The following is a 22,067-nucleotide window of genomic DNA, read 5'->3' on the forward strand; positions in this document are numbered from 1 at the left end:
TTCAAATTATCTTTTAATATAGTTCTGGATTCTTCTAGAATTTTTATTTTTTATATGTAAATAGTAATTAATTATGGTATTGTAAATAGTCGTGCGTTTTTAACATGAGCCATTGGCTCGGGAGATTGGGCAACCTCTCCATAAGTTTGCGACTTTAAATAAAGTTACCTTACCTTACCTTACCTTGAAGCCAGGTGATTCATCATGTTCACGAAAACGAGTTACGTGAAATTGGGTTAATAGACCAAATCGGCTACCTCAATGTTGTACGAAATTCAATCTCCCAGGGTTAAGATTCTTGGTGCATTGTATTTGCATTCACATTTAAAGGGTTTAAACTGGGAACAACATTGAGTTGGCCGATTTGGTCTGTTATTGAAAATTGCGGATTTAACATTGCATTTCAAAACTAAGCGGGTGTAGTTCTTCTTTTCTTTTGCATTGCATTTTTGTTGGCATAAATTTTTGTTGAAAAAAGAAATCAAATTAAACTTCACCTGCGAAGGACAAAAATCACAACAACGACTTTTTTTCAAAACTGTGCGGTCGCTAATCCTGTAAGCGAAAACAATCAATAGTCCTACAATAGAAACAGCTTCTGTCTGAAGAACTTGAAAATGTTTCCATGTTTCCCTTGCTAGGGCGCTTCCAACAACGATTTTTTCTTTAAATTACACTCACTTACTCGGAACACATTCAAAAAGTGAATTAGAGTAAAGGCTACATGTAATAACCAAAGGGGCTAATCGCGACAAGTGGCTTGTTAAGCATGGATGCAATATAATATTTAATTGGGAAGTTAAAGAATTGTACCCACAGAAAAGATGATTATAAATCGCCCAGTGTGAAGGAACCCGGAATGCAGTAAATGTGAAGCTTGAGAATCCGGAATCCAGAGCGTGGAATCCGGAATCCATTTCAAGGTTGAATGGAATCCAGAATCCACGGATTTCGATGGAATCATAAGGATCCATTTCGGTGGAACCGTTCAGTTTGGAATCCGGAATCCACGGCTCGGGATCCGGGATCCCATGGGCTAGGATCTGGAATCCAAGGGCCACCTGGATTCCTTTACATAGGCAAATCTGAAACTAAAGATCCTGATACCATGTTAACTAGATGCACCCAAAACGTCCATAGGAGGAAATGAAAAAAGAAAAAAAACAAAAACAGCAACAACAGCATGGTTGCGGCTGGTCTTTCAGTAGCTTCATTCTACCATTCATATAAATTACAACCCTAACATAAATTTCTGCAGGTAAACCACACGAAAACTAACCATCTCAGTACTACGAACTTTTTTTTCACGCAAGCAGCCCCTACAGCTTAGTGTTTTTTCGTTTTCTAACAAAATCCGTCCCCGGCCAACTCGTCGTCAAGATATTTATCTCATGTTCAAGATTCTATTGTGACTTTGCGGTTTGAAAGTACTTTCGGTGAAGTAGCACTGTTGTGACGTTTTCTGCGTATTCTTGTTCTTGGAAAACGAACCATTAGTAGTGTTTCTTCCATCATTGTGGCCTGTATCTGAGGCTGCCTGTCGTCTGGTTGTGCGACAAGGACATAGCGACTAAAACGTAAAGCAGAAGAAGATTCGATGAGCGTCCATAGTAATGATCTTTATTTAAGTGTCCACTGTGTTTAGTTGTGAAAGTACATTGTTCGTGGTTAGTCTTACGACGCTCGTTTCATCCTGACCAAGGAACTCACCAGAGAACTTTCTGCTTTGCAAACTCCTTGGGCATCACACCGAAAGTCCCGTTCGCTAACAAAATGATGACAGCAATCTCGCCTTATATCGCATAAGGGTTCCAGACCGCACAAATTCACGAGTAAAAATGGACAAAAAAGTTGACAGTTACTTGTGAAAATACGTCGTTCGTGAATTTGTACGGTCTGGAATCCTTGTGCGATAAGGCGAGATTGCTGTCATCATTTTGTTAGCGAACGGGACTTTTTTTGTCAACTGTGTTTTTTGTCAACTGTGTTTAGCTCTAGGGAACTAATAGGCCATTTCTGAGTTCATGTCTGCCTCCTCTTCAAAGCGAGTCTAAGTGCGAAGTGCACAAAGGCATAAAAACTAATTTTCATAAGAAAAACTTCGCACTGAGACTCGCTTTGAAGATGAGGCAGACATGAACTCGGAAATGGCCTATTGAGGACACTAGGCAGAAATCAAATCATGTCAGAGGTTGTTTTTTGAGGAAAGGGGAAAACCAAAGTACCCAGATAAAAACCTCGCGGAGCAGAGTAGAGAACCAACAAACTCAACCCACATATGATGTTGAGTCTGGAAATCGAACCACGGGCCACAATGGTGGAAGGCAAGTGCCCTCACCACTGCGCAATTCGTGCATCATCTAACAGAAGAGACATCCATGTACGAGGTATTATTAAGTAGTTGTAATGACACTAAGCAAGAATGATTATAGCAGTTGAGAGCACATATACATAAGTAGTTGCTAAGAAACCTGACAAAAATCCGGGAATAAGAGTAACACGAGCTCAACGACTTGCGATTGCGCTGCACTGCTCTACCCTCTGCCTGAGCTATCTAGCTGTCTCGGAGCTTTAGTTGTAAGAAGGTACACGTGAATGAATGATGAAATATAGGAGAAATTTTGCGTCATTAGAATAAGGCTCTCGTTTTCTAATCAATCATCCGAAGATAAAGTACTAAATATTGAAAGTACATCGCATATTGAGCTATCGCTGGAAAATTTGAACGCTGTAAAAAAAATGAAATGTTACAAGAAATGCATCGGATCATTAGAGCTTTTGCCAGTCAAGAATTTATCAGTTTTTGATGGTTAATAACTGGCTCGTTATCAAAGATGAAAGGCTTAAAATTGGAGATTTAAACTAAGTTTTAACAAGTTCTTTTAACGTTTTAAGTAAATTTGTAAATAGTATGATGCCCTCTCAAGGTTCTAAGTAGGATTTATTGTTTGGGGGATAAGTCCCGAGTGGCCGCAGGCCACAGCTTCCTAGGGGGGTCCGGGGGCATGTTCCCCCGGAAATTTTTTGAAATGAATTTGCGCTGAGATACAATCTGGTTCATTTTGAGACACATTTTTGAGAATTGTTACAGGGGTATTTTATTTTATTTTATTTTTTAGTCGTGATCAAGCTCTGACAATGTTACACTTAGCTCAGATATTTGCTAACGTGAACAGAAGAGTTTCCCGACACGTCTAATTTAATTAAAATATTTATACATACTCGTTGACTTGCCAGTACGTGAATAAAACAAACAAACTCAACAACGGAACTTTTCCATTTCTTACCAATGCTCGCAACTACTGCAAAATTCTAAATAACTGTAAACCTGTAAATAGAAACTGACCGCGGTAGATGCGACTGTTAACTGACAATGTGTCTAATCGAACGTGAAAACAAATACTGGTAAACAAATCATGTCAATTGATCTTTGGAAAATCTCCCTGATCAACTTGAGGATCTAAATGTACTTTCCTTCTCTAAAAAGTTGAATTGAAATTGAATTGAATTACAAAGCCAGTTTGCGCTTCTTTAAACTTTTGTAATGATCAACCACTGACTCCAGGACATCATCTGACAACTGGTCAGGACCTTTGATGCAAATGCGCATGGTGTATTCAAGTGCATCCGCACCGAGCCTACCGCGAGCCTTGTTTTAATTAGCTTCATGGCGCTGAAGGAACGTTTAACAGTGGCAGTTGTCACCGGTAATACATTTACAATCGCAGCTACCTTTGCCAAGTTCGGAAAAGCAGTGGCAATGTCAGAGTTACCACTGTCTATCAATGTCGAGAGCACTTGTTGTAAGGTGCTGTCTTTGTACCTCACAAAAAACAGCTTCCATTCTGATTCCGTATCCTTAGCGTTAATGTCGGGTTGTGAGATGCCTTTTTCTCCCTGAAATTATCTTTTCTATGTCATAGTATGCCAATTTATCGTCAGTTGGGAGATGTCGTGGATCAAAAATAGCCATAGCAGAGATAAGATCTGTAGACTCCATCCTTTTATTAATGTGATCAACAACACTTTGCACGTACCGACGATAGACCTTGTGAAGAGACAAGTTCTTTTCTTCATCTGCGACCACAATGTTCTTTGCTCCAAGTTGTGCATCATCAGTGAACACTGAAGAATGATTCTTGAACCACGCGCAGGTATTTACGTCTCCTTCAACTCCATTAACCGTCTAGTAGTGCTCTAAACCATTGCTGGTACGCTGGCTTGCAGTGCCGCAAAAGTATGCAGTACATCACAGAGCATGTAGATACAAGCCAGAGTCTTGTATTTGGTCGAGAGAATGGCAATCCCATGTGCTTCTGCGTCACCTGTCTCAGCATAAATCTCTTTGAAAGTACTCACCAATGCTGACAAACTTAGTCGCACGGCCCTTTCACAGGCTAACCATCGAGTATCGCTAGGTCTCTGCATCTTGACTTCAGGACACTGAAGCTCAGCCTGAATCGCCTTTAGTTTTTCCGCTTTCTTGGGTGAATAGTAAAATGCTTTCCAAATTGTTAATGGTATACCGAAGACTCGATTTACCTCCGCGTGTTCGCCCGCAGCATTTACAGCAGCGAGTTGCAGTTGATGGCAACGACAGTGTACGTAAATAGCCCTTGGAGCATGCAACCTCGGGTGTATCTGAACACCAGTTCTGTTACCTGACATGGTGCTAGCACCATCAAAACCAAGTTCACGCATTTTCTCAAATGTGATGCTTCTGGATGGCAAAAAATCAGAAATATAACCAGCGATAGCTTCAGCATTAGTTTCCTTAGCTTGTATGACACCAAGTAAGTGTTCCACTGGCTTGTTGTGATGTAGCCAACGTGCACACACTGACAGTTCTTCCTAGGAGGCTATGGCGGTGCTTTCGTCTACCATTATCGAGTAATAGACGCTTCCTTTCAAACTTTCGAGGAGGCTGTTTTCCAGAGTCTTGCTGATGCTTGTAAGAAGTTCTACTATTGTGGAATATGACTCATAGGTTGCATTACGTGGGCATGTTTCTGTATGCGCTTTCAATGTGATATCCCCATTTTCGTTCTGCAAGGTAACGAGACCTTCAAAGGTAGTGGTGTGGGGAATGTGATGTTTTACAAGGAAATACAGTGATCGGATGAGCTTCTTCATCATTTTCCGGTTTTCTTTCTTTTCTTCCTCGCTGGCTGTTACAATCAGTTCTATAACATCACTACGCTTTTCTGCAGACTGAGAAAATGCCCTTCTCTCTACTGCTGATAGATGCCATTCACTTTTCTCGTGATTTGCCAACCCATGCACCTTTAGCTTGTACAGGTACTTTCTCATAGACCTCGCAAACAGTACATACCATACCCTTCAAAGTTGAATTAAAGTTCATCCAAGAGTGTTTCTTCTTCCATGAAACGTCATAGGTTAAATTCTTCTTGTAGTTCGGCTTGTTATTCGTGCTACTACTCGATGTTACTGCAATCTTTTCTGGTGGTTTTACTGCCCAATCAGATTCACATGGTCCGTGTCTTTTTTTGGTTGACCTGTGCTAGTCGAACTCGATGTTGTGGCAACCTTTTCTGGTGGTTGCACAGCACAATCAAAATCACATTCTGATGACGTGTGTAGATCAGTCTCCCTTCCGTGGTTTTCTGGTGACAAATTTGTCCATGCTGTCGCTATTCAACTCATAAACAGAATGTACAGCACAATACCCGAGGCTGCTCTAAGGCCAGCAGTTTGTAATACTCCATGTTCCTTGTCATGTAGTGTCCTTAGACAGGGAATACTTACTTCATGAGCACTGACCTCGTCGCGTCTGGATGATTTTTCCGATATAGTTACTTATATACTGCAATGATATCAATATTTTTTGGGGGAAGCTGGGCATTTGGGGGGGGGGGGGGGGGGTTCTACTCCTCAAATACCCTAGATAGAACCCTGCTTCTCTGAGGAAACTCGTATGTTAATGAAACGAAATGTCAATAACGTCAGGGAAAAATCCCTTATACGAAAGACATACTTTAAACAGTGGATTGTAACAACTTTAGAGAATGATCATTGCAAATGAGAGCACAATAAGCCAATACAAATGAAGAAAAGCGTACGCCTGGATTTCTTTCAAAATATATGATCTACTTTTTTTGGGAAGAGGATCTTCGAATAAATCCCTTTCACGGTTTGAGTCTGACAAAAAGCGTGATGCATGCATACTTGTCTCAGAGGCACGACCCACTTCAAGTCTGGTGTCTATATAGCTTTAAAAGATACAGAAAAAAAAAGATATGACAACTGAACACTTCTATTGGCTTACCTGCACTTGCTTGGGATCGAGGCTGACGGTGGGGGCTTGGGTAACACATTGACAACATCAGACACGTGATGATCGGATGTCTTCAGGTTAATCAAGTTCCTTGCCACTGGGTTTAGTCTCCGTTCAATGGATTCCGAGCTAAGTCTAAGGCGGTATGGTCGTTCACTGGCAAATTCTCGTTCCTTTACGAGGCAGTTTTGGATCAAATCCGAAGAGGGGAGAGGTGTGGTTTTACGTGAAGAAGTTGTGGGTGGTGGTGTGATGAACTCGATGACCCACTCAGATTTGGAAACTGTAGAAATACCAAGATTACAACTAAGATTACAGAACGCATTTTTTTTGGTAATATTAATTAATCGGTGAAACGGCCATTTCTCAGAAGAGCGTCCGCCATGTTATGACGTCATTACACGCATGGGAGTAACAGGAAGACAACGCACATAACATGGCGGACGTACAAGAAAAAATAATTGGAATATTGTTAATCATTTGTGGAGCAGGGGTGGCGCAGTGGTGAGAGTACTCTCCTCCCACCAATGTGGCCCTGGTTCAATTCCCGGTCCCGACGTCAAACGTGGGTTGAGTTTGTTGTTGATTCTCTCCTTGTTCCCAGAGGTTTTTCTCTAGGTACTCCGGTTTTCCCCTCTCCTCAAAAACCAACACTGCCAAATTCCAATTCGATCCGGAATGCACTGACGCATGTTGAATGAGCTCCAGAGCGCTCTTAAGGTGTTCCGTGGGTAAACAAATTCCATTTCCATTTCCAAACAAAATATAGGATCCGTTTCACCAAAAAAATGGACTCCTTTTCCGAGACAGGGATGTCCTTGGTAGTGTTTGAGATAAACATATTGCTCTTTGGCAAGACATTTTGGCTCTTCTGAGCATATCTTTCAAAATAACCATCTGGTAACATGCTCTTAACTTAACGGCTCGAAAAAACATCACGATGGAAATAAAAACACAATCCATGATACCTTGTGCACATTCAAGATGGCTTGAATTTTTCCACTTCTCTCTCTGTTTGCTTTCAAGAGCTTGCCTTCTTTCTTTGGCGGTCTTTTGCCGTTCTTGTCTCAGTTGCTGTAACCGACTAGCTCTGCATAAAACGATAAAGTAATTTACTTTATTTGTCTTATAGATATTAGGTGCACCATGATTAGCCAATTTAGTGTCCCCAAATAAAACAAAAATAAAGTTCATCATCATTAGAGAACAGTATTCTGCACCATAACGGAACAAACTTGATGTTTTTTTTTACTTCGCTAGATTCACAAGGCTTGAGATACACGTCACAAACTGCTTTGCAAGGTAGAAATAATTCGCAAAGAATGCTTTATTTGTAAGGCAGTCAAACATCGGCATGAAAACGAAGGTTGACGTGAAGTCCGTGAAAAGTACTGGGCTTTCAAACGGAGGAAGGTTGGAGCCCCACCCACGCCACTAACTCAAATGTACCCGGATAAGGACACTATGGCGTGGGAAACGATACAACGGCTTTTCTCAATCTCTTTGATGCGTTTAAAAACCCAAACATCATTGAGAGCGACTACAGGGCACGGAGTTCCCAGTGTTGTGATCCTGCCAAAGGTCACAACTCTTGATGGATACTTTGAGTCCTACAATATTCCACCTTTGGCCCCTGTCTGAGACCACTTAAATCAACCAAATCAAGTACAGGAGATACAAAGCCTCTCACCTATCTAACACTTTGATTTGCCAAATTCCTCCATAGTAGTCACTTGTGCCTATCACGGGAATGTCACTGTGAAAACGAAGCACACTTAATGGGCACAATGGCATTGCCAAGTTTTTTTCGCTTTGCACGCTCGAAGGTCAAGTTCGTTTTTGTGGCATATTCAAGCTGTAATTTGCAAATGTTGAGCCTTACTGAAGATAATTAGGGATAACTTTTAATGAACGAAAAATGCTTTCGCCTAACTTGCGCACAAAAAACCTCCGTCCATAAATATCTCCAAAATGGCTAACTTCGATCTCAAAACGTTTACCAAACTATACAGGTGATAAATAACGTAGTATCGTTCACCAATTTCTACCTTTCAAATCCAGCTGATTCTCTGGACAGGTCTTTTACATCGTCCTGAATTAACAACGATAGGGAACGCTTGAGTCAGTGTACTTCTCCCTTAGGCAAACACAAGAGACCTTTAAGCCTGATTCTTACTTGTATGATATTAAGCATATGCACAACCAACAAAGGGAATACAAATTAGAGGGGCTTAACCACACGCAATCTTACGCATACTCACGACACTAAAATGGCCTGTAAATAAAACAGAGCAGAGCAAAATGAACAAAACAGGACAAGATATCGAAACGGAATGCATTCATTTTGGACAATCTTGAAAAAAGTTGGTCAGAAGTTCTTCAAGTTTTTGACAACTTGTCCACATAAGGGTCGTCATTACTCAGAGTCATTCTGTTTGTGAGGTTAAGATAATTTTTTTCTTTTGCGGGGGGGGGGGGGGGTGAGGGAATTCGATATTATCATTTTCTTGTTAAATGTCCCGGTTATTAACAAAAGAATTCTTCAGACAACACCAAAATATCGCGACGAAGTTCATTATCACCGCTAAGCGAAAGCGCTGGTAAATGTGCCAATCACATGTTTGGTCAGCATTCTTCGAACTAAAAATTTGAAAGTATTGGCAACAACTGAACGCTCCAACATGCTGGCCAGTATTGTTGGAATATTTAAGCAACGACAATTGAAATGGCTTCGAAGGCTTTCTCTCTTATGATAATAAATCGACTTGAGTTCCCTGTTATCCATTAGCGACTGTTCCAAAACGTTCTGCATGTAATCCATTCTATCTCCTATTTATTTCAACCAAGAGGATTATGATGCTCTCCCTCAAAACAATTCTTTTCCATATGATTTAAGGTAAAAAGTTGCCGTAAGTAGGATTTTTCATGTCTATTTTATAAGAAATGTTTGCTTCCTTGATGCTTCCCTTTTGCCAGACAGGTCCATCAGAACAACAATAGAACTGACGGGTCATTTTGTCTTCCCAATTTCATACAATTCCTTATTCAATGACATGGAGTTGATTGTCGTCAGTATTGAATTAAATCCAAAAGATCGAAGTTCTTTCAAAAATGTATAATTTTGCATCTTAGCATTACTAGGAGCGAAAAACAGCCCTACATTCCTGTCAGAAGTTTTCACAAACCGATTTATTTTCAGATTGAATTTCCCACACATGAGACTCCCGCGGGAGCCCAATGACCAATTACAAGAAACTAACTTGACGTCATAGCGTTACTGAACTGGAACTGCCTTTTCTGCGGACGGGGAGAAGACTTAAGTGTTACCTACCTTTTCCGGTTCTTGAAAAATAATGTCAGATTGCATGGCTCGGTAACCATCCAGAAAATCCTCTGAAAATGAAACGCAAGATCAACTGCTGTTGATTGAGCTTGAGATGATAACAGAACTAGTACGCTTTTGTTTGTTATTTATAAGCATCTGGATGTGAAATGGTCTGTCGAGGCATTTTTGAAAGGTGTAGTTCAAGATGTACGTACAGTAGGTACTGTGTCACATCATAAACCTTTGCCTTTGCAATAACCCTCTGCACTCAGGTTCAAAATATATTATTTTTTCTCTAGGCTCTCAGAGATTGGAAAGTTTACGTTTAACGTGATGTATTGTCACGCAAAGAAAAAGATTGGCACCGGATTGATGTCACAATCTACATGTAGTTTGCATTAAGATAGTTCTTTGAACGTTCACTGATAAAACGAAGTTTGCGACATCAGCGATGTGTACGGTCTTGATTTTCTTCCTCTAAATTGTTACGCTGTGGGCCAAACTACAGCCAGTCGCCTTCTATTGAATCTATGGGAATCGAAGAAGTCGATCTTTACTTACCATCGTTGTCCGATGTCACTTGTTCCCATTTGCTACTTTGGACCAAAGAAGCGGCACTCTTAAAGTCACGTGGTTGTTGTTTGACAGTTTCATTGGTTGAAGGATTATCTTCATGATGAAACCACGAATGTTCGTTTGTACTTGATGTAGTACTAAGTATGGAGTCCGTCGTTTTGGGTCTTGACTGCTGGGCCGTTCTGTTATTTAGCTGGATTAAGTTGCCTATATAAGAAAGAAAACTATTGGCAAATCGTAAATTCCAAGAAAAAATCTTTCAATCTTTGCGAAAATAGTAGAGTTAAGGGTTCGCGTTAACGGCAAATTGTCTGTTAGCCACAATTGTCGCGTACGTACCAAAAGAAATAATTTAGAATAAAAGGAGATTTTCATGGATTTGTGACTAGCGGAAGACCGACGTTTGTGATTTGCTTAAGCTTAGTGGAGGGATCAAGCTGGGGTTAATCTTCATTTTGCAAGACCACGCATGATTGATTGATTGATAACACAATAGATAAAGAAAGAAAACAATTGAACGAAGCCTTACAAAGATCCAGGTGAAGCATATGGAACGGATCCAATAAAATTAGATATTTTAATTAAAGCCGGGTAGACATTGTCGAGTTTTGTTCCTATTAATGTGCCGCTCAGAGCCTGATTGGCCGTAGAAACAAAGAGTTCTTTTGTTCCAGTCGTTATCACACTTCAATGACAAAAGGTGTATCTGGTAACAGATATCGTCTATGGACGAATGTGAACCAGTGCGAAGTGGTATCCTGGGGCCCGTTTCTCGAAAGTTCCGAAACATTTCGGGCGTATTAGTCAGTTGTATCTTCGGGTCTTGTAAATCTGTTTAAGGTGATTCCTTGGTTTTCCATTTCGCAACCCTACTTCGCATAATTTCTTGCGTCATTGGCGCGCGCATAAGCTCGCGTACATTGATAAAATGGCGGATTTTCATTGTCGCCAAGCTTAATCAGACAAGGGATGGCTATTTTCTCCTGAACGAGCACGGTGAGCCCATCCCCCATCCTTTTTAATGGTGTTATGTACTCGTAATAGGTATACGGAAAACATATTTTAGGGGAAAAACAAGTTGGATAGTAGAAGTTGTAGTATTTACATATAAATGACACTAAACTGCATTTGGAGCCAGACACTGAGTGTGAGGTGATGATGTAGCGATCCAATTTGCTTACATTTCTTTGTATGATGAAGCGATTTGACATCACTTTACTCGAAACATCTTAGCCCCGACAAACAAGTAGCTCGAGTTTTCAATAATATTCAGTAGCTTTTGAAATCACTTTACTGAAAGATCTTTGCCCCGACAAACAAGTAGCTCGAGTTTTCAATAATATTCAGTAGCTTTTGCGGGTTGCTCAAGTTTCGAACGCTTCTTGCGTAATTCAGTTAAAAGACACTTAAAATAAAGGGCATGCACCTCGAAAACAAGCACGGTGACCCCATTTTTTTTAATTGCATTTTTTTAATGTCCAGTACATGAATATCAATTGCGCCAAGTTAAACAAAAATCTGGACAGTACGTCATTTTCAAGCGAATCACCTTAAAGTGCCACTACAATGAAAATTTTGCATGTCTTTTTTTCTTTAGATTTTGAAAATAGACGTACTAAATAGGTATCATGCCAATTTTTATCTCAAAATTCCCACGGAAAGTATGATTATTGTAACGTAGTTTTTTCGGTTTTCGCTGTCCGCCATTACTCGAACGGCAAATGACCGTGCGCGAGGAAAAGGGTTGGGTCTAGCTGGATCGCCTGAAGTCTGACGTCATACCCGCAACGCTCAAAATAAACACGGCTAATTTCTCATGCCATCTATGCGGTGTGAGAGATCGCCGAGTTGCCGAGTTGCTTTTTGGTGATATTATATACACTACTCCTTGATCGACTTGTTCGCTTTGTCAAACGCCACGAAGCGATGACGTCACGAGCCAAGTCTTGCGTGAAGACCGCTTACAAAATAATCGCAGGCTTCTCCAATGCCGTCCGAGTAATGGCGGATAGATTTTTAGCGGTTTTTGGCTGGCTATTTCCCGACTTATCTCCCTTCTATCGTTCCAAATTTAAATGCATTGTATTATTTTGATATTGACTTCATTGACGTTGAAAAAACCAAACATTTTCGTCGTAGTGGCACTTTAAGAACTAGCTTTCTAAAAAAGGCGGATTGAAGTTTTACAATTGATATTTCGGGCACGGTACGTTAACGGGACTTTCTACAAAACGGGCCCCAAGCTTTTATTCCAAGCTTATTCAAACTTAACAATCGCAAAAACTATTTCGCACTTACAAACAAGTATTCTTTGGGAATACCTCCTTTCAGTTATTGTGCTTCTTGCAAAATAACTAAATGGTAGTAGTTGTGACGGTAGGTATGGCGCAGTGGGAGTTTAAGCAAAGACGACAGCTACGGCTACGGCAACGCCACAAAAAGAGAATATTATTGGTTAAAAAAGGCAAAATACTCCTGCTGCGTTTCCGTGCATTTCTCTGCCGTTCTCCACACAACAACAACGTGAAATCACCAAATTTTAGGTTTCAACGACAACGTGAGAAAATAAAAATGAACCCTTCATTTTCCGTTTTGACTTTAAAAGCGTTCGTACCGATCCAGTTACAGGATAGTTCGCACGTCTTTTACAAGGTGAAGAAGATGGAATAATCTGGAAAGACTTGCGATAGTGTTAAGTTATATTTTGGAATGATGTTTTCGTTGCCGTAGCCGTCGTCTTTGCTTAAACTCCATAGTGAGAGCACTCGCCTCCCACCAATGTGGCCTGGGTTCCAATCCCATAATTAGCGTCGTATGTGGGTTGAGTTTGTTGGTTCTCTACTCAGAGAGAGGTTTCTTTCCGGGTAAATCCTTTATTGACCAAGTTTTTTCGGTCAAAATGGCTGGACATTGGCCTCGTTCTCTCTTTGCTTGTTTACGGTCCTCGACTTCGTCTCGGTCCATAAACACGCAAAAAGAAAGAACTTAGCCAATATCCAGCCATCTTGACCTCACACTTGGTCAATAACCCATATATATCAAGCACATAATACAACTACCGCACCTCTCTCTTTTTTGGCTGTTTCTAATTTCACGGAACTTGGAGAGCTTTTTGGACGAGTTGGCTTTGGAGGAAAAAGCACCTCTAGGTCCACTTTCTTCAGGGCCTTTATGCACCATCGCATGAGAGAGCTCTCACTTTTCTGCACGCTGGGGGGCCTAGAGATGTCAACAGTACCGTGATAACCTGGTCTTTTCCAATCCGTTTTGTCCATAAATTGCGTAATATCATCGTTACGGAGCTCAAAAATGCCCTTATCTGCCTCCTTTTTACTTAAATTGGAAGTCTCTGTCATTTCTTCTTTCTGTCCCAAACTTCCATTCACGGACCGTCGATGTTTTTGCGATGTATTTTCCCGCCTGTTTCGGGCTAGCGCAAAAATCGTCACCGGAGTTACGTTCATAGAATTCTTAGAAATTTCACTCGGCGAATCGGTGCGCCTTCTGCCATTGTAAACCGGTAATACGCTTCCTTTAAGCGTTACACTACTGTTTTGCACTCTTGAAAAGGGTGAATTTCTGCGAGCTGCTAATTGTCGTAGGTTTCGATGCCGCCGTCGATTATCACCACCGGACGCCTTCACTTTCTTTTGCCCTTGTTCACCTTCCTTGCCATGAAGCAAAGACGATAACCGCGTTTTCCCACATGAAGTCCCAACTTCATCGATTCCTTCAACTTCGTCATGTTCGTCGAAGGCGTCCATTACTTCCGCCCTTTCCGAGACTTTACCTTGTCCGTGTTGCAGCTCCTCAAAAACTGGGCCAGTGTAACTCACCATAGAATAATCTATGTCTGGAAGCTCTTCACTTCTCTGCGTTTTTAAAGTTTCTCCATTATTGCCGTTTGTACCATCGAATGCAGAATTTTGATCTTCATTCTGAATCTCCTCCTCAGTATTCCATACTTTTGTCTTGCCACCTAATTGGGTCTTGGCTCTGTTACCCTTGGTGGCTTTGTCAATCGACAGCGCAGGTGTCTCTTCCTGTGGACCCCCTTCATCTACGGGAAAAATGGAACACTAAAGTCACCCAAGTGAGTAATGTGAGAAATACATGAAAGATATTACGGTATGCATTGTCAAATGGGAACTCGGAGAAATCCGAGCCCCAGATGGGATTTAAACCCACCACTCTCCGTGATATAGTCCGGATGTTCTAACTACTGAGATACTGGAGACTCTGTGGTGAGCAAGGGTGAAATGTGGGTATAATCTTACTATCATACTATAATACTATAATTCTTTATATAATAACCCAACTTATCATCGCATTTTGATTGGTTCTTGCCTATGATCGATAAGAGGACCGACGCACGATTGACGTCACCATCAGCTTTCATGCAAATAAGGTATAATTCTTTATTATATAAAACAAATAGGCTCCATGTTGCCGTGCGTCTTTTCAGTAATATATAGATCACAGAAGACGTCAAAATGTGGTAAGAACATCAGTGACACACTCGGCTATCGCCTCGTGTGCCCCTTTTTTGTTCTTACCACATTTTGACATCATCTGTGATCTATATATTACTGAACAGACGCACGGCAACATAGAATTTATTTGTTAAATAATACTAAAGTCACACGATAATTCTTACAAATGTCGCTTTTACTGTGAACCTAAAGCAGGTTACACACAAGGAAGTTTTCCTTGACAAGTTTTATTTACTGGAGAGTATAAAAAAAAAAAGCTTTCCTTGTTTAGTGCTCTTGTTCAAATGCTAGCATGACAAGTAGTAGAACTTGCTGGTCTGTACGGGTCGCCAAGGAAAACTTGTCAGGAAACTGGAGAAATTGCGGGGCTCTCAGTGGTCTTGTTCTCGTGCTTGCTACATTACTCTTCCCCTGGAACCCCTACGCTCAAGAGAAAGCTAGCCTGCGCAGGAAGTGTTTCCGTGCGGGGAATATGAAAGATTTTTGTCTCGCCCATTTTTCGCGTGGTCGAAACATCAAAAAATCTTTCATGTTTCCCTACGGAAACGCTGGCTATGTAGGCTAAGAGAAACCTTGTGGAGTACCAAAATAGATTGCTAGAGGGATCGAAACAAGAAACCTCTTGAGAGCTGAATTTCCTAATTTAGATATTGCTGCACTAAAAGGTAAAAGACTGTATATCTTTATGATTAAGCTTGGAATCGTTACTGAAAAATGTACTTTTGAAAAATGTTTTTTTTTTGTTTTTTGGCGCCCCGCGTTTTCGGTTTTCATTGTCCTCTGCGTACTTGTATCGCTGGCTTCAGTGAAAACTTGTCAAAGCAAACTCGTTTATTTGTTCACACGAGCAAATAAACTTGTCAACGCAAAACTCGTCAAAGGAAACTTGTGGCATACACACGACCCAACGAAAATTGTCCATGACACTTGCCGAGGAAAACTGCAGTACACTGTAGCTCGTGCGTAACCTGCTTAACGGTGGTCCGTGTTGCTTTTTCGTTAATGAAGTTTTTAATCATTGTGCATAGATTTCTGGTGTATCATTTTACCCACTTGTAATGCACAGCCATCATTTTGGGGTTTGCACAACGTAATGACCCCTCCTACCCCATCGAAATCGGGAAATGGAATCTTACGCATGAAAGGAAGCATAGTAACAACAACAAAAAATGCTCGGGGACGAATCTTTAACTCTGGAATCTTCGGCCAGAGAAGTGGAGACACCTTGGTAGGATACTGTACCTTTCGCTGTTCCAGCATCAGTTGACTTTGTTTGGTTCTCTTTCGTTTGCGCATGCACTCCGTTCTGTATCGTGGCAAGGGGTTCAATGGAGAGCCAAGAGCCAGCTGGGTTACTACCCTTGGACGGCGTTTCTCCTCCACCTTCTGGCATGTTCAGTACATGTGCGTTTGTCGTGGGCCTGTACGAAGCATCATCATTCTTACTTTCGCTCACAGCATCATCCACGTTCATGTCTTCTTTAGTTTCTGTGCTCACGTTGTCACTCTTGTAACCATCTTGGTTGCCAGACCTTTCTACAGAATCTTCTTTTTCATTTTCCTTTGATTTCTTTGTTTTCTTTACAACTGGCTTTGGAGGATGTCTTGGCTAAGGGTAGAAAATTATATTTATCCCAGTTCCAGATACTTTAAAGGTGTGTAGCTCTACTATGATCAAGCTGTTTAGCGCTATCCACCCTCTCACTGGTCAGGCAACATAGGATTTGGCCCTCATACTTGTGCGCACCATAATCGTCTTTGAATTAAAGGAATTTGTATTTGAAGTGCGGGTTATAGACGAAAGATTAAAGTAATAATCGCACTTATCGTTCATTCATCATTCCTTTCACGGAAACACATGAGCTCAATATATTGACCTGCTCCCAACTCTGCGGCTTCATAGCTCAGTTGGTAGAGCATTACACTGGCATCCTAAAGAGTCATGGGTTCGAATCCCGTTGAAACTGCCTGAATGTTTTAGGTGTCTATAAGAGACAACAGACCATTAACTTTTCGAATCCTCACGGCTGGACTGGATCTAGCATGAAATGGAGGCTAATGCGGGCAAATCTTTTCACACACAAATTAATTTGTGGCTTAAATTGTCCCTCTTCCTCCCTCTTGCGATGCGCCCAGCCCACTCTAAATCCTTGTCATTTTATCGAAAATAAAATTTATTGCTGCCCAGAGTACCATTTGTTTAAGTCAAGCAGTGATGTGCCTTCTCAGCATGATTTTACAGGATAAATTTAAACCGAAGGAAATAATGTTTGGAAACATTTGTGGGAACCATTTTTTTTCATAAAGAGTATATTCACTTTCAAATTTTCTGGGCACCACCATCTTGAATAACTGTGATGTGTTATGGTTGCCGACTTGATTGTTTTAACATGACCTCACAGCGGCCATGTTGGAGGGGTCGTGTTGGACGAGTAAAATATTCTTTTGGGAATTTAACTCCAACTTTGTAAAAAATGCTTCCTTTTGTTTTAGTATGCAAATTGCTGCTGGCCACATAAGCGAAAACACTATTCACTCACATAACATTTATATTAATAACAATAGTGCAACCGCAACATGTTACAGTTATTCGAGATGACAAAAAACCTCAAAATCTAAAAACAAAAATAGGCGATTCTAAAAATTATTTATATCGGATACAATTTTAATTATAATTTTAAACTTATTTCGCGTTGGAGTCGAGAGTTCCTTTTGTTGAGGAACTACTGGACAACCTACCGTAATTTGTTTACCAATAAACACACAATAATTTGAGGGACTGGGTGCCGTATTTTAAAGTGTTAACGCATAATTATTTCTGGTCTCACTTGGACTTAGCTTCATATGGCTCTTCTTGCCGTGAAATTTGTGGACTCCCTAGTTTCGCGAGGCCACTTGGCTTGACTGCAACTACTATAAAGGCTGACAGCATGTTATGCGGGCGCTATCGACCTATTACCTTAAAACTCTTTGGTTCAGAGTTTTCCGTAGCCACTTTTCTAACAACCGGAGCAGCATAACCGGGACCTCCATGGCCAGACCGTAACGACTTGCTGTCGATTGATATATTACCCAGTCTGCCTCTCCGGAAGCTTGGAATAAAAGGGACGTTTCTCTTTCCTTCTTGTTTGAGAGCACCAGTGCATTGATCGCAGGAGGCCTGGCTTCCTTGTACTGGCTCGTCCTTGGCTTTCTCATCTGTTACGAAAAACGATGTTATTGATTTTACAAAATCGTAACTTAAAACCACAAGCCTGGATTACACTCGGACACAACAAAAGGACACTATTTGTTGTCCATGACCTTAGACACTTCTTAAAAACAATACAATGTGTGTAGGTGTACAGGAAAATTTCAGACTGCCGTAGCAGAACTTTACCCTGATAATCTCTCATTACACAGTTATATATACAGATTAATCCCTCACTGCAGGAAATTACACAGAGAAATTCCTCGACATATGTCTTCTGGGAATATGAACAAAGTATTCTTATGAAACAAATATGTTACGCATATTAAATAGGCCATTTTCATGCTAGATCCAGTCCAGCCGTTAGAATACGAAACTGGCCTATTATAGATATTAATAAAACACATTAAATATCAAACATTTGAGATCAACCGAAGTACTATTAGTATTAAAAACACTACACCTTCACTCAGCTCTTCATCGGACTCTTCCTCCTCGAAAACAAACAAAAGTACGATGAATTTACACAATGTCAAAAAAAGGACACGTGTGGCTACACAAAAATGGGACATGTTCAGTAACAAGATATTTCATAAAAAAAAACATTAATAAAACTCGCAGGCGTTTTGCGCTATGTAAGTAATTGCCAAGTTAATTGCCGCGATAACTGTCATTCTCAAGGGAAGTAAGGATGGCCCTGTGGTAACACTTATGCCTCTCACCTCTGCGGACCCGGGATCGCATCCTACATTCAATCAATCTCAATCTTATCCGAGGGTTTTTCTCCGGGCCCTCCGGTTTTCCTCCCTCTGCAAAATCAACTCCCAGCTTACAACTTATTCCATCTGGCTGCGCTGCTGTGCTCCATGCTCTGAATGGGTCGTGTTCAGTGGCTGAACGACTAGCCGGCTGCACAGCTCCTTCGGTCCGACCCCGTTGAGCTGCACCCTTAGCAATTCAGTCTCTGACTGCGAGAAAGGGCGAGTAGCAAGCCAGATATTATTATTATCATTATCATCATTATTATAATTTTTATTATTATTGTTATCATTATTATTATTGTTGTTATCATTATGATTATTATGATTATTATTATTATTATGATGATGATGATGATGATGATCATTATTATTCAAATACAATAAAAATATAAATACGATTAGCTGAATGGTGTACATGAGTGGGTTGGTCCGTCAATCTAGTGGGCTAGCCTGCACAGCAAGCATCCCATATGCAGTGCGTTGTGTGACAAATGGTATTCAGAAGCTTTGTGATATCCAGCATTCACTGTCCATGAATTAATCTCAAGCGTAACTATTTACAAATGGATCCATCTCCAATGATTAGCGCATGACGCACCCTGCAAGCAAAAAGTTCACAGTTCTTTGAAAACATTCTTCAGATAGTAACCTTACCAAGGGAGGGGTGGAGGGCATTGCTGGCTCTGGTGGCGGAGTTCTCGGTGGCGACGAAACAGGCGAGTCACCAAATTCGGGAAGTTCCCACAATTTTGACCTGGATTGGTGCTCGGACAACGCAACTGAAGTAGCCATGGACAATCTCCTTGGTGTGGAGGACGGGGAGAAATAAACTTCGGTTGGCGCGAAAGAAAGGCTGTCTGACATTGAGCTAATTGACTAGAATGAAAAGTACACAAATGAAAATTCCAATAAAAAGACAAAAAAAGAGGGAGGTTTAACGACCACATCGTAATAATTTTCATACCATAATACATATTTTGCGATTACTCCAAGCTTTTCGAATTGTGCAATGTACATGTCATGGCTCAGTTTTATATTTGGTTAAAAAATTTTCGAGCTAGTTCAATTTCTGTTTTTCCTTTGTTTTCAGATCATGATAATCAGAATTTAAGACAAAGAACAATCATATTTGAACTGGTTTGAAAAATCTTAAACCCGAAAAAAAAAAGAAATATAACCACAACATATACATGCGCGAAGCTACCTATGGCAGGATTGGTACAAAAGGCTTTAAACGACGGATCAAATATTGCTGCTTACAATGATAACCTAGATTCTTGGCAACAGCGGCGAATGGGCACCTGACAATTAACGACCTCCTTAACACCGGTAGGATGCTCTACCCATTGAGCTACTAGAACTCCCGAGGGTCCAGTACCCTGACCAGGACTCTGATTTTTCAATTCGCCTTCCACCCGTTGCCAAGCAACTGGTTTATCATCCTTCCCAAGGTCAAATTACACATTCAAAGAACCGTAACGTCATCGTAACTTGGAACTTGCTCGTTTCACGCCTTTTTTTTGTGATAAAATACATGCCGGACGTGAACGCTGCGCAAGTGCAGCAGGAGTCTATTTTCCACATGAAGCCACCTGCGGCAAACCAGTTATATTATCGAAGCGCTACAATGGCCTTTAAATGTATGACGGGCCACGCCCCTGAATATCTGTCTTCAAAATTTTTAAAGCGAGCCGAGGTGAGCGGTCGTAGCACCAGAAACTCGCAATTGTTGAACATTCCACTTTTTAAAACCGCTAGCGGCCAAATAACCTTTTATTATTGAATGGTTAATTTATGGAACTCTTTAGATTATTCTCTTAAACTGTGTGATTCAGTCACTGTTTTTAAACATCGCCTGAAGACCAAATTACTTAAAGAACTGTAATTTAATACTTATATATTTTAACAATTTTTAAAATTTTACCTTTTAATTGTAAATAGGAATACATTTGTGTCAATAATGTCTTTGAAAAGCCCCCTTGGGGAAAGTCAATAAGTCTGTATGTATGTAAGTGTTTCACCTCGTTGCCATTAAATTTGTCGTTGTCATTGCTAAAACTCCTTATTTGAACCTCCAATCGTGACACACGATGGACTCCCAATCAGCTTTGGCCAATTTAGAAGAAAAAACACAGACCTCTTTTTCTTCCTGTTGGTTTTGTTGCTCAAGGTCTGGTGGTGGTCTTCCTTCCATGAACCAAGACGTCTTTAACTGCAGGTTTGGAAAAGGAACCTGTAACGAATGGCGATTGCCTCACTGAGACAGCGTCTTTAAAAGTTTGATCCACAAAATTAAGTTTCTGGCACAATAAAACATTTTTTCCTTAACTTAAGATTTCTTTTTGTGTGTGTGTGCGCAGTACAAGTGACATAAATTTCAAAATTGAACACGTTTTACCAATTGGTATTTGGAACCAAACATAACGCTCAATAGCGAAATATCATTATTCTTTTATTGTAGAAACCTCCTTTAAAATTTGTTAGACAAAAAGTTAAGACAAAGCTGGGCAATTGGAAATCATTTGTCGCAAGGCACACGCAAAAAAATTTTATCCCTGAGTTGACGTCACAAATTGTTCCATTCTTTATGATGCAACAGACCCAAGCCTTAATTAAATAGCTGATTACCATCATCTATTTCTTTGTTCCCCAATCACTGATCGAGTCTGGAGGGCTTCAAGGTTTCCACCGCATCCAGCGTTGCTATATAGTTATAGCACAGTCATCTAATTAAAGTAAGTCCATGTCTACCACTTAAAGCTAGCAACTAATTTACCAAGTAATTATCCATGTTCGTGGGGTCTGGTTGCAGGATTGTCTTGCTTTCAAATCTCACTGACGGGTCCTCGTAGATATCAGATTCTGTTCAAGAAAACAGTAATAACAAATAAATTGGAAGTGATAAGCAACCAATAACACAAGGGACCGTGTTGTAACGTCTTAACTAAACTCTGCAAAACTGTTGCCCAACATTTGTGGCACTGCCAGGTTGGTCAGCGTAACAAACCATCAGTCAAAACTACCTTTCCATATGGTGTAAAATAAAGAGACACGAAAGAAAAGATACAGGAGTCAGAGAGAAAGACCCAAAAAGCCTGAAAAGATACAGGAGAGAGGGAGAATGAAAAGACCCGAAAAAGGTACAGGAGCCCGTTTCGCGAAGGTCCCGTAAACTTTTCGGGCCCGAAAGGCAATTTTTAAAACTACAATCCGCTTATCCTGAAAAGCTGATCTGTTAACATGTTTTCGTTATCAGGCGTCTTATGACACCCAAAACACGCCCAAAAAGTTCCAGGACTTTCGGGAAACGAGGCCGGCGAGAGATACCCGAAAACAAGAAGATGCAGGAAAGAGGAACCCGTGCCATTTGTTTCTCGAACAATATCGCTGAGCTCACGAGCATTTTTTTACTTTTATTACAGGCATT

At 40.7% G+C, this 22,067-nt stretch overlaps 1 protein-coding gene across 1 annotated transcript in view; it reads right to left on the reverse strand.

Moving 5' to 3' along the window:
* Nucleotides 1–647: 647 nt before the first annotated feature.
* Nucleotides 648–22,067, reverse strand: part of LOC137989060 (microtubule-associated protein futsch-like) — a 44,783-nt gene continuing 23,363 nt past the window's right edge. The window contains exons 16-29 of the mRNA XM_068834947.1: nt 21,417–21,502; nt 20,778–20,873; nt 19,295–19,516; nt 18,343–18,373; nt 17,649–17,887; nt 15,932–16,298; nt 13,261–14,256; nt 10,182–10,403; nt 9,627–9,688; nt 8,344–8,411; nt 7,986–8,051; nt 7,264–7,385; nt 6,287–6,578; nt 648–1,570 (exon numbers count right to left, since the gene is read on the reverse strand). Of these exons, the coding sequence (XP_068691048.1) occupies nt 1,396–1,570; nt 6,287–6,578; nt 7,264–7,385; nt 7,986–8,051; nt 8,344–8,411; nt 9,627–9,688; nt 10,182–10,403; nt 13,261–14,256; nt 15,932–16,298; nt 17,649–17,887; nt 18,343–18,373; nt 19,295–19,516; nt 20,778–20,873; nt 21,417–21,502 (3,044 nt within the window). The 3' untranslated portion in view covers nt 648–1,395. The remainder of the gene's footprint in view (nt 1,571–6,286; nt 6,579–7,263; nt 7,386–7,985; nt 8,052–8,343; nt 8,412–9,626; nt 9,689–10,181; nt 10,404–13,260; nt 14,257–15,931; nt 16,299–17,648; nt 17,888–18,342; nt 18,374–19,294; nt 19,517–20,777; nt 20,874–21,416; nt 21,503–22,067) is intronic.

This window comes from Montipora foliosa, unplaced genomic scaffold (genome assembly GCF_036669935.1).
Source record: "Montipora foliosa isolate CH-2021 unplaced genomic scaffold, ASM3666993v2 scaffold_438, whole genome shotgun sequence".
NCBI lineage: Eukaryota > Metazoa > Cnidaria > Anthozoa > Scleractinia > Acroporidae > Montipora > Montipora foliosa.